Source organism: Hemiscyllium ocellatum, chromosome 1 (assembly GCF_020745735.1).
Source record: "Hemiscyllium ocellatum isolate sHemOce1 chromosome 1, sHemOce1.pat.X.cur, whole genome shotgun sequence".
NCBI lineage: Eukaryota > Metazoa > Chordata > Chondrichthyes > Orectolobiformes > Hemiscylliidae > Hemiscyllium > Hemiscyllium ocellatum.
In genome coordinates this window covers 93,105,085-93,118,820 of record NC_083401.1, presented here as the reverse complement: position 1 = coordinate 93,118,820, position 13,736 = coordinate 93,105,085, and the positions used below count along the sequence as shown (strand labels likewise).

The window sequence follows — 13,736 nt, the reverse complement described above, 5'->3', positions numbered from 1 at the left end:
AGGGTCCTGACCTCTGGCCAAATACAGGTCCGGGGCATAGACAAGGTCAGAGTCAGGATGCTCTCCTTGTAGGAAGTGTACAAGCCAAATATTCTTAGATTCCCTACAGTGTGGAAACAGGCCCTTCATCCCAACAAGTCTACACCGACCCTTCGAAGAGCAACCCACCCAGACCCATTCCCTTACATTTACCCCTGCACCCAACACTACAGGCAATTTAGCATGGCCAATTCACCTAACCTGCAAATCTTTGGATTGTTGGAGGAAACCGGAGCATCCGGAGGAAACCCATGCAGACATGGGGAGAACGTGCAAACTCCACACAGACATCTACTCAAGGCAGAAATTGAACCCGAATCCCTGGTACTGTGAGACAGCAGTGCTAATCAACCAGCCACCGTGCTGCCCCAAATATTAGGCATCCACAACCTGTCTTGTTCATTTCTGCCTTAGTATGAGTCTTTTTCTCCTAATATCAGACATAAGAAGGGATTGAGTGAGATGAAAGTGGCTGGCAGAGCTGTTAATGTTGGAATAGGGTGCCTCGAGTGAGGGAGGAGACAGTGCAGATGCCAAGCAGTGTTAGTTGTTGGGGGTGAGTTGGGTGGTAGGAGTGAGTATTGCGTGCAATAATGAGAGTGATAGACCATGAGTTTTGGTGGGAAGAAATAGAGTGAGTATGAGGTAGCAGAAAAAAGATGGAAGCATTTATGTTTGCAAAGCAGAGAAGTTCACAGACCTCCTTCCTGCACTGCTGTGGTTCCTTGGGACTGTGGAATCAGCACTGACCCAGATAGAAACCTCAGATCAGGCTGGTAGCGTTTGCTGATGAGGATAGACTCCTCTGCACCATCCATTCTCTGGACCTCCAGGTGCCTCCATCTGACATGTCAGGGGCAATTCACTCTAACTGTGAAGGGCTGCTGCAGATTGGCAGCTCTCAACTTGGTGCTTCAAGACTGGGCTTTTCAAATGGCACTGGTGATGGGAATACCAGGAGACCCTGGCAGTGATGAGTACCTGCCAAGCGGGAGGATTCTATGATCAGGACACCATAGGAGTCTGGTGTATTGGTAGTGAAGTGAGTTTGGGAAGATAATGTGAGCAGGTTTGCTCAGGTTCATGCGGATAAACCCTCCATGAAACTTGTCGAAATTGACACTTCGACAATTTCTGTCAAAATTCAGCCATTAGTAAATACATAGGCAAATTCAGATGAAAGTTTTTTTTTCTGGTAGCTTACTGCAAACGCCTGTTAGTTTCTGTGTAAAAGAATGTTTTTCTGACATTTTTTAACATAAGATTTTACTTCTATCTCCTAAGATTTTATGTCAATTTTATTCTCACAATTTGCATAATTTATTTTTAGAATAGAATTTAATTCTCTTCAAGAGTTTGAATTAATGTGCAAATTTCAAATCAAATAGTTGGTCCCACCAAAGAGTTAACTCAGTGATTGGTATTTGTTACTGATTAACGGGGATTTTTAATAGAAATATATAATGATGTCTTACTATAGAAATTAAAGCGTGATCTGAAACAATGCATTAAAATATGTCTCAACAAGGAAAATGATTATTGTAATGGTTTGCTGAATTTCTTTTTATAGATATGCCATAATAAAATCCATACTATGGAAAAGCTGCATATTAAGAATTGCAAATACCATAAATTCCATTTTGGCAGGACTGTAACAGTAACAACATTAGAAAAGAATTCATTGTTTGTCTGTACAGTTATTCATTATGGTTTAGTAGCCTAGGCAATGTTGGCAACTTCATAACTTTAGTGTTTAGTACAATGAATAAACTTGCATAAACATTGGATGTAAAATGACTAGCAGATTCAAAGAGTAAACCCAAGGAGACAATTCCTTTCATTGTAGGCCTGCTAATGATAATGTCTTTCAGTTTGACAATTGGCAATGGAAAGCAAATCACTTCAAAGAATATATTTGACACCATTTACAGCATGGCAGACAGAAACGCAACACAAAAGAAAAATGTTATGAATTTACTTTCTCCAAACAGTCATTACTTGCTAACCCTCTATCAGGCAATGATCAAGAGATTTTGCTTGTGGGAAAAACTGCTAATCTGGGTGCAAATGCCATTGAAAATTATTCTTGTTTTAAGAAGTGTACGTTTTGTGTAGGTGGATGCTCAAACTATTTTGCATATTACCAAATGTAAAATCCACCATAACGAATGGAATCAAGCAACATTTTACAGCATAATTTCTCTTTAAACGTTGTGCATTAAAACATACCTTGATAAATTTAAGAGCAGTAATCTGACATGATTCTAATAAAGTAAACCTATCACAAAAATAAGCTGTTTTTAATCAGTGTCTAGTCCAGCTTCTGTAAGTAATCCGATCTTAAGTAAGCAAAAACAATTTATTTTCCAAAAAATATACTTCATATTTCAAATCTACATGGAACTGAGATTAATTTCTTTGTACGTGACATACTTTTCTCACAGTGCTTTAAAATTTCTACTTCGTGTTTCCGTTCTTTTTATTGAGTGTTTAGTTTTCTCTGAATCCACACCCAGTCTTAACCAATCAAGCAAAGCAAACAGATTCACACAATCAAACATAGAACAATTGCACGCTGCACTACATTTACTTGTCGCATGGATGTACAACAATCAGTTTCTTACTAATGTAAAAAAAAGCTTTCCAAAGCCTTAAAAATAGGGATGAGTGCAATGTAACTCAAAATAAATCTTACATTTTGGCATCTCCTCAAAATGTATCCAAATTGTAGAGCTTTGCATACATAATTCAGTCAGTCTTGGATTGCAACAATTTTGTGGCAGCATCAGCTTCTGGCACAATACCTTTTAAGCCAGCACAAATGGTTGCAGAAACCGGATTTGCTCTGGGCATAGGTTACACCTGAAATTCCTCAGTCTTTTGCATTTGTTTGGATGCTTTCCAATGAGTTCCACTTAAAACAATAACATTGGCAAGCAAGCAGCCCAGGTACAATCCAGGACTTCACATGGTATTTACAAACTACAGCATATTAGCTCACCTTTTAAAAAGAAATGTTATTTGTCAGTGTTTGTTTGTATGATGTACTTTACAAGTTTAACCTTTTGAGAGTGGAAGAAGAATAACTGAATGGGAAGGGTGAATGGGAAAGTGAGAGAACTCGGTGGAGCTCAGTGATATAACCTTGATAGTCTTAGTACAGCTGCAACAAATATCAAGGATTTGACACTGTACAGGTCAAAATGTTAAACAAAATAGTAGAAATGTACTGTGGCTGCAGCCTGCACTGAGTCAAGCATCCACTGTGCATGGATGACCATGAACTCCGTTTTATTTGCCTGAAGATTGATGGTCCTATACAGCCAAGTATTATCTTCCAGTAAAATTACAGACTGGTACATTGCAATGTCCAGGACTATGTGACAAGAGATAAACTAAAGTTTAAGGCAGCTATCACAAAAAAAGACTATGGGAAAAGGCCACTTTCTAAGACCTTTCAGCCACAGTGTACAAAATTTGGCAACTTACAAAACCCGTTGGGCTGTAGATTTGTGTATGGTGACTGTCACTGTGATTGCAGTTGGATTAAGGCACCTATCAATGCAACATGCTCAATGGAGAAAAGGTGCATTTTATCACATTTTCTGTAATGTCCAATTTGAAATATCTTTGGAATGGGCATTTGGATATTTTATAAGTAAAATATACTTTTTGCAAAATTATCTAGATTTCTTTGGTAATGCCTCCTAAATCTGTGATCACTGACATCTAGAAAATTTATGAGAATACCACTACCTCCAAATTCTACATCAAGTGATATTTCACCCTCTTTTGGATACACGTCTTCATTTCATTATTGTCACTAGGTCACCGGGTCATCATTCTGCAGCAGGTTATCAAAAAGACCACAAGTATTCGAGATCTATCATATCTTAATGGAAACTAATGATGGGCAAATGTTGGCCTTGCCGGTGATGTCTACATTTTGAAGAATGATAAGAAAAACAGTGAAAAGAAAAAAAGAAATATGAAGTAATTCATTTTGTTAGAATAAATATGGAAGGCAGATCAAAATAAATCGTAAAATTATAAAGCGCATGTAGGATTTGGGGGTGAGGGTCTATATGTACTCAAATCATTGAACATGGCAGCGCAGATTGAAAATATGGTTAATAAAGTTTATGGAATCCCATGCTGCATAAAGAGAGTTCTAATGTACAAAAACAAGACAGCTATGATAAGCCTCTATAAAACACTGAGCAGGATGTTTCAGCTGGTCGACTTTCCCACCTTGTCTCTTGAAGCGATACCAGTTGAACCAGTCGAGGCAAATGTCTGTGAAGGAAATCCTGCCTTTCAGAGCTGCCAGATGGATGGTAGCTTTGATGTTCCAGCAGTGTCAGATCAGACAGTGGCTACTGCTGGGGCTACAAGTTGGTTCTCCACTTGCCCTACACAGCTAAAGTTGCCAGATCAACCACTTGATGTGAACTTCCTTGCCAAAAGAGTAGAATAGGCAGGATGATATTCTTAAATGCCATTAGTTGGCCACATAAGGGTCTCAGCGGATCCAAGGATGAGGCACAGCATCCTCCTCTGCTTCCGGTAAAATGTGGGTCAAGTCTAGGGTATGGCAGGATACATATTGTATTTTACAATCTCTCCAACCCCTCCCCACTCCCACAACTCCCAACCTCAACCCTACCTCCCATTCTAATCGAATGAAGGGGACTTTTTTACGTATGGTTTATCTTTGTCAGGAGTGTTGTGTCCAGTTCTGAGCACCACACTCGAGCAAGGATGGGAAGACATTAGAGGGGATGCAGAAAAGGTTGATATGAATGATTTCAGGAACTTCAGTAATGTAGATAGTTCAGAGTAGGTGGGACTGTTCTCCTTGGGGATAGAAAGGTTGAGCGAAAAACCAAAGATCTGCCGACGCTATAAATCAGAAACAAAAACAGAAATTGCTGGAAGAGCTCATCAGGTCTGGCAACATCTGTGGTGAGAAATCAGAGTTCATGTTTTGGGTCCAATGGCTTTTCCTTGATTTTGTTTCTGTTTTTGTTTAAAGGTTGAGAGAAAGTTAACAGAACTATTCAATACAGCACAGAGTAGATTGGGAAAAATGGATCCTATTGGAGAACGAGAAGGTACAGATTTACAGTGACTGGCACGAAAACAAACAAAGACAAGGACTTGGTTAGGTTTTGTAATGCATACTCTAAAAGTATCATGGAGACAAATTTAATCATGGCATTCAAAAGGGAAGGGGATTGTTAACGGGAAAGCTGTGCGGGGTTACAGGGAAAAGGCAGGTGTGGCATCAGGTGAATTTCTCTTTTAGGGAGCTAGCACAGACATGATAGGCCAAATGACCTCCTTTCTTGCTGGAACCATTCTATGATTTCATGATTTCCAGTGCTGACAGAAGGAAAAGATTTAATTCTAACTTTTATTTCAGAGATTGTGGACAAGGTTTATCATTTGCTCTTTGGTTAGCGGAGCCTATCGATGGCAAAATTCTATAACCAGTAATATTAAAGGAAAAAAAAAATGTGTAATTAAAATCACTAATGTAACAAATATCCCAGAGGAAACAATGTGGCAATATTTAGAAATGAACATACTTGATCTACTGAAGTTTTGTTTTGATGTGTACAAGATCTGACAGACCAATGTGTGTCGTTCACAGGTTTTGTAGCATTGGATGGAATATTCACACAGTTGGCTGAATACAAGCTTACAGGATGTTGGGATATGAAAGTTACATGGAGACCTGATATCTTTCATCTCTATCTCCCTTTTTCACCAGGCTTTATCTCATTCAACAGGTGACAGCTCCCTATACTGGCATTAATTTCCCCCCAAACCTCTACAGAGTAGAGGATTTCTGCATTAAAGGGGTTAATTAAAAACAAGTTTTATATGTGAACAGCTGATCAGCAAAGCAACATGATGTTCCCTTAGTTTCATCTGTTCATCTGAAGGAAAGTTAATAAAATTGTTACTAAAAATATTCTTCCAGCACTGTACTGAGTTTGAACAGCTTGGTAACAGATGTCAACAAAAAGTGTTACGATCCCAAACAGTTGTAGATTCAATCCAGTTCATTTCCACATTCTCTTAACCTTGAGAAATGCAAGATCTGAAAAAGTAGAGGCAGGATAAAGCATTCATCTCCCTTGACGGTGTTTTTAAATTCTATTTGGTTGTGGCTAATGTTTGACCTCAGCTCCACTTTCCCAGCTGATCCCGGCATATCTCCTGATTTCCTTAGGGTCCAATAATGTACTGAACACAGCCTTGAAAACATTCAATGACTGAACATCCTCAGGCCTCAGGGGTAGAGAATTTTCCAGATTCAGGAACTCTGAAAAACAAAATTCTCCTCTTCAATCATAAACAGTTGACCTCTTAACCTGTGAACCTTTAGTTTTGGACTCTCGAGCCAGGGAACAAGCTCTCACTACCTTGCTTCTCTCAGAATCTTCTATTTTTTTCAAAGAATCACCTCTCACTGGTTTAAACTCTTGAGACATTAGACACATCCCATTCAATCTTTCCTCCTAAGATACACTGTCATTCCAGGAAGCAATCTAACTTAACTGCGCTTCCCCTAAGGTGGGTAGTTGTGAAACACCAGCCCAATGCATTCATTTAATATCGCCCCAGTTCCTTATTTTCCTTTAAAATTAGAAGATCAAATTGTTACTCAATTCCAAAATCAAAGAAGTAGCCATTGATAAATCCCCTCAATTAGTGTGGATCTGGAGGTGAGCTTCAGTTGGAACCAGCTAAACAGCAGGTTTTCTTATCTAAAGGCAATAAGTGAACCAGTCAGGGTTTTTACAACAGTCCACCAGGTGTTAGATCAAATTTACTGCTTCCAGCTTATTATATAAAGAGCCTCTTGTTTAAAACCAAATAATTTTAATCTGTCATGATAGGATATGAAATAAGTCTCTGCATTAATTAATTCTAGCCACCATCCCCAGTTTGGTAACTTGTCCAATGCACAACCAACCCTTGGTGCATTTTGTTTTGTCTTTCTGTAAGGTATCTAGAATCATTCTTACAGCAGAATATATTGTTACCACAAGGTATGATCTACGTGTCAACTAAATTATTAAAAATTTTGGAGAGCTGAGCTTGTGAGAAAACATCAACCTTTGTTAATATTCATACCTTTTCTATTGTTAATCCATTCATTCCCAGAATGTTAAAACCATAGACTTCCTGACCACTCATACTATCCCTTCTATTACTTATAAAGCCTACACTTGACGTCAACTAATAAATATGCCTGGACATATCCCATTTCTTTGAAACATTTGAAATTTTAGTGCACTCATATTCATGGTCTTCAAGACTTTATCAGTTTGTCTTAAAGAAAAAAAACTATTGGAATGAATTAGAAGTAACTGCAATATTCTCTTCTGCTGAATTACTTTTGATGATTATTGTCTGGAGCTAAGTTTGTGGGTTACCTATTGATTATAATAATTGTTATGAATGACTTCCTGACAGGTTAGATACTAAATGATTATAATGTTGCCATAAATAGGCTTTGATGTAATCAGAAAAATTGGAAGTCAATAATATCCATTAAAGGTCGTCAATATGAAGATAATACATTGAGAGAAGGAAGATGTTGATTATTCTGAATATATTTTGTTTTCATTTATTTCAACGTTGAAGTAATTGAATGAAACAACTGTTCTTATTTCAATAGCTAACTTGTCCTCCACAAATGAATATTCTGTTATTTATATTAATGACAGCACAGCCCTTAATTTAAAAGAAACTGGGAACTTCTTTCAAAAATGGTACTTTAGGTTAAACTTTACCAAAGACGATCAATTTCCATTGCTGGGGGCGAAAGCAGGAGGAAACCCTCACTCCAGGGGATAGCATGACATTTTGCTGGGGCTTTCACTGGGGCTGCTGGCAACTAAGGAAAGCAGCTTATTAGCCCCCACCCCTCCCTCCCTGAGAGTTGCTGGCCCAATCTCAGTCCATTGTCTACCATTTTGGCAGTGCCCCTGCCGCACTCTCAGATGTGGCTGACTCTACTTGAGAATGCCACAGTGAGAGAGGCAGGAGTAAATTGATGAAGAGTCATCTAGACTTGAAATGTTAGTTTGCTCTCTCTCCATGAATGCTGCCTGACCTGCTGTGATCTCCAGCATTTTTTGTTTTGAGTGAGAGAGGCAGGTCTCAATGGGACTTGGAGAGAGCAGAGACTAATCTGTTGGTAGTGTCTTGGCTGCAAGGCTGACAAATGTAATGAGGGCATGGAATAGGAGGAATTCTCACTTGCAATCCAGGAACCTGCTGGAGACCATTTGGGTTTACCTGCCAGTTTTCCTATGCCTCATTAGACCCTCTTGACTTGGTGAAGTGTTAGTGTGGGTGAGAAGAGGCTCATAATTGAACATGTAATTTCTTAATTCCAGGTGGACACATACTGCTGAATTTCCTGCCACTGGCAATATGCCTGTCTCCAAAGACCTGGGAAATCTCAGCCATTTGTGTCTGAGTGAGACAGATAACAACAAAAATCTGTAAACAACTGGGCTGTAGCAGTATCTTGGTTAACTTGAGATATTTTAATAGATGCTAAATTAGTGCCAGAGGTCCACAAGGATAAATGCTTGAAGCAGATGTTCAATTTGATTATTTTCTGTTCCGAAATTGAAAGACACCCGATATAGAGAAACTTGGTGATACAGTCATAGACTTCATTACCAACAATTTGGAAAGTCTAGCCTCAATCAATACTAGTCCTTCCTGATGCACTGTGATAATGTATTGCAAATAATTGCAAAACAGAAAATTACAAAGAAAGAACTTCCGTGAATAGACTTTAGAATTAGCTGGAATGGCTCAGCCGGGGGAGAGTGTTCAATCCTGGGTTTCAGTTCAACATATCGGGGGAAGGGTATGAGATAAAATTCAACCCCTCTGAAAAATGCAGAGAGTTCATGATGTGAAATCAAACTTCGTTAACTTATTGTGTCCAGCACAGGCAACATGTCAAGTTTGTGATGTCTTCTAATTAACATGATTGCAACAATTAGTAAAAGATTGTGGGAGGCTAACTCTAGTTAAAAACAGCCTGTCACTTTAAGCCAGCCCAAAATGGGTAGTGCGTTGTGGCTGGAAAATATGCTAACGTCATTGTAGAATTCACTCTGTTATGGGGAAAAAAAAGTCATCATTACACCACAAATGGGAGAAAGTCGCTCTAAGATTTTCAAGTGCTACGCTTGAGACCTTGGTCAAAGAAACATGCCTTATCTATATTGTTCCTTGCTTTGTTAATCACTAAAGGAATTATAGGCATCACACTGGGCTGCATCAGGATGTCATCATGGCTCTTAGCTACTGGATATGTCATTCTTTGATTGCCTAATTGTCTACCATATCAGAGTAGGAGTTTGTCATGCTAAGAAAGAACAGACTTGCATTTATGAAGCATCTTTATCACATGTCGCAGAACCTTTGAACACATGTCACATGCAATCAATTATATTTGAATTTCAATCATTTTTGTTTAATGAATAAACACTGAAAATTGATTTTCACATCGCAAGATCTACAAACAGCAATGCATGTCTGACTTGTTCAGCTGTTTTGACATTTTTGCTCCTTTACCTCCTTGAGTTGAGGATTTTTTTTACTTTTCTTCAATAAAACTCTGTTGAGTGACCCAAAGATAAGCACTTGAACCCTAACTGAGTGCAATGAGGTCACTACCACACAGTGTTAAATGTAATCACTGTTGCTGGAAATCCAACAGTTCATTGCTGCTCCATCCTTGAGATTTTTGCTTTTCTATAATCCCAAAACATCAACATTTTCATCAACAGAACAAAAATGAATTGTTTAGAGATGGAGCACATGGAATATGCGCAAAATGTAGTAACGGCCAATATTGAAATTTACTGTCCGTTATGAATGAATTTCAGTTGTCCTTTTCATTAAAGTTATTGGTACAGAAAATTGATCAATGTAGGCAATTCAATTCCACATCATTGTCGGGAGTTAAAATTACCCTGCATATGCTTGAGTGTGCAATTTCTCAATGTCATATAAGCATCATAAATGGGCAAACTATTGCCTTGTTTAAGTTCAAATCTTACTCCATTCTATGTGTCTGACTATACTTCAGAGATAAGCAAATATAGTTAAAATGGGAACCAGATATAAAAAATACTTTGAATATAATTAATCAATTAATCAAGTTGAGTGAATTAAAACATTATTTTCTTACCTTTCTCTTTCGAAGTTTTATGATACTATCTGCAGGATTATAGTTATTTGTACTTTCCTGTAAATTTAATATTTGTGGGCTCTGCTTTGAAATGTTCAGATTAGTATTTGTCGTATCAGAATAATTTTCAGTTTTTCCCACATCTGCACTGAATTCCTCCAGAAATGTTTGATCCAAACCTTCCTCTGAGCACATCTGAGATGCTGTTTTACAATTCACAGGGGTATCCTTTGATGTCGTTTGTACATCACCATTTGTGACAAGACGTCCAGCCTTATTCACAGTAACATCCCCATCAAATTCATTTCTCAGCATGTCATGTTTCCTACGCTGCTGTGCAATTACTGCAGTATGGAGAAGATCCTCTGTTGGAATAATCACATCCGGATTCCCATCCATGTTTCTCCTTGGATTTAATTCCTCAGAAGATTCCAGATGTTCAAACTCACATGTTTTCTCATCATCTTTTGTCTCTTCATCAGGGACTGAATCATAATCAGGGTCATTTTCTATTCCAAAGTTCTCAGATGTATTCTTGGTCACTTGCTCAATCTTTGCTAATAGTGACTTTTCAATAAGTGCTCCTTCATTCTCCGAGGTCTGCTGTTCTTCTGCGACATAATCTTCCACACAACTGAGATCTGAGTTTTCATCTGATACATGGACTAGAGTCTCTGTACTTGCTTCTAATGACAGAATGTACTCATCACTTTCAAGATTATCATTTTCATCCACCTCTCTTCTGTGCTCACACAGTTGCTTTGCTTGAAGGGCAGACAGATCAGAGTTATGGCAAGATTCTGGTAAAGAAACACTGGAAAATCTTTTCTTCTTGTCTGTTTGTGATATTTCATCGCTTTCCATGCTTAGTTTTAGATTAAGAGCCACAAGCCCATGACAACAGACTGCACCAGAATCAACAAAATCAAATGAAAAGCCAGGCCAATTGGTCACATGATCTTCCCAGCTTCTTTTCTTATTAACTAAAGACATGTCATCACAATCCAGTTACTGATTTTTCCAGACATACATCAGAGAGAGCGAGAGACACAGAGAGAGAGAAAAACACTCTCAGGAAGAGCCGTTGACTTTCTCCATGATAAAGAACACTTGGCATTTTCTGTTCATCAAAGCCATGTTAGCACAATCTGGGACACAAAGAAGAGAACAGTTTCAGAGGTTTTGACAAAAATGCAATTGCTCAGAGAAAAGTCATTTTATTCTGCGCCAACATCTTTTCTATCGCAGCAACATTAGAAACATTGCTTTTTTCAAAAAAAACTTACATATGAATCACTGGAACATGTGCTGACATTTAACTATTCAAAAGTATGCAGCAAAAATTATTTGGAACTATTTAATGAAAAGGCTTTATGTGTTTTCATGGACAGAAATATACATGAACATTGCTGAGAACAACACAATTTACATTTTTTAGAAATATAGTCATTTCTTTTTATTGAGGAATCTCCAATACAGAAGTCATCAAAAGTGCAAGCAACTAACTTTTAATCCAATTGTGGTCAGAAATAGGGTTTTGACCCTAATCAAAATATTCAGGCCAGTACAATTTTCGGTCACAAAGTCACATTTCTTGAGAACTGCAATTGTATTTCTTGAGTTATTCTGTTCTGAGCACATAATTAAATCATGACCCTGGTTGGAAATATAATTTCAATGCTATACATTTGAAGGAAAGTTTTAAGGAAGGACCAATCATATCTGTAAAACTCAGCTGGTATTTTTTTTTAAAATCAAGTAGAAAGCTTTGGAATAAAAGTTGGCATGTATGAGATGGTTACTTTTAGGGAGCAGCATCAGCCAAAAAGCAAATGTCAGCAACAGCTGTCTGACTTTAGAAAGTTGCAGCTGAACACAAACTGGGAAATAAAGTTTTACAGTGATATAAGAATCTAGGCCTTTCAAACATTAGGCCAGGATTTTTAGGCGGGTGAGGTTTCTCTTCTGCCATCTGAGGAGTCAATGAAAAAAAACATAACGGTTACCGGCTGTCCAACATTGATGACTGACCGGAGGTGTGACATCCCTGGGAGGAAGACCCACCTCAGACAGCTGCCAGCCAAACCCAAGAACCCAGCAGCAGGCAAATGTGTCTCAGGAAAGGAGGGGAAGGGAGGGATGACCCAAGAGGTGGGGGGATTGAGCAGAGATGGATGGTGTTGTCGATAAAGGCATTGCAACAGAGTCATAGAGTCGTACAGCATGGAAGCAGATCCTGCGGTCCAAATAATCCATGCTAAAAATGTTCCCAAACCAAACTAGTCCCACTTGCCTGCATTTGGCCCATATCCCTCCAATACTTTCCTAATTGGAGGTGTTTCCCTGTAAATGCTGGCCCTTGGTGATGAGAAGCCATTTCTTCCAGCCCAACCTCGGCTTATTCTCTGAACTTTTTGTCCTCTTTCTTTTCTCACTGCAGTCTCCCTCCAGTTCCTTGTTATCATCATCTGCTCACTGCCTACTCCTCATTATTCAGCTATTCAAGATGGCAGCATCAACATGGTAGGCCCATCTGCTCCAGGCTAGCCACTTTCTTTTCTTTTCCTTTGTCTCTCCTTCTCATCTTTTGCTACCTACCCTCTGGAGGTCTGGAGAGACTGGCAGCAGTGGGAAGTGTGGCAGCGACCATGGGTCCTGAGTGGCGTTGGCTGGAGGTCTGGTGTAGGGAAGCAGCTGTGGGCCTGAGGCCAACGTGGTTAGAGTGAGCTGTCGTGTCGGTGATGGAGATGCCCCGGCACCTGCAGCATCGAGAACAGGAAACCTGAGGTTTCCCAGACAGCTGGCCAAAGTGAAGGAGACAGAGCCCTTGGAGAGAATATACTTTAGAAAGACTGTGGAACTTTTACTTTTATTCCTTTATTTTTCTACATATATTAAATATAAAGGCCATGCTTTTCTTTCAACTTTGTTTCTCTATGTTACTACTTGCACCTAAGTTTGGTGTCTAGCTACCTTTGTACCTAAGATGGCGCAGTGTGTGGTGAGATTGTATACTTTTCTCTGTAATCCTGTACTTCTGTACTTGAGTAAATGTGACAATAAAGCTTAAAGCCATTCGTGCACTTATCCAAATATCTTTTAAATGTTGTAACTGTACCTGCATCCACTGTTTTCTCTGGTGTAAAAAGGTTACCCCCTTGTCTTTTTTAAATCTTTCTCCTCTCACCTTAAACCTATGCCCACTAGTTTTGAACTCCCCCACCCTTGGGAAAAGATATTTACTGTTCACCTTATCTATGCTCCCATGATTTTATAAACCTCCATAAGGTCACCCGTCAATGTTCTATGCTTCAGTTATAAATAAGTCCTAGCTTATATTTATAATGCAAGCCTTCCATTCCTGCAACATCCTGGTAAATCATTTCTGAACTCTCTTCAATTTAATAATATCCTTCCGCTAACAGGGAGACCAGAACTGGAAGCAGCACTCCGGAAG

The 13,736-nt window shown here is 38.9% G+C and overlaps 1 protein-coding gene across 2 annotated transcripts in view; it reads right to left on the bottom strand.

Annotated features, from left to right (window-relative positions):
• The window catches only part of dlc1 (DLC1 Rho GTPase activating protein), a 462,723-nt gene that overhangs the window by 432,863 nt on the left and 16,124 nt on the right, over window positions 1–13,736 (bottom strand). For both annotated transcript variants that reach the window (XM_060824045.1, XM_060824053.1), the window contains exon 2: window positions 10,280–11,427. In XM_060824045.1, coding sequence (XP_060680028.1) covers window positions 10,280–11,272 — 993 coding nt within the window. In that variant the 5' untranslated portion in view covers window positions 11,273–11,427. The remainder of the gene's footprint in view (window positions 1–10,279; window positions 11,428–13,736) is intronic.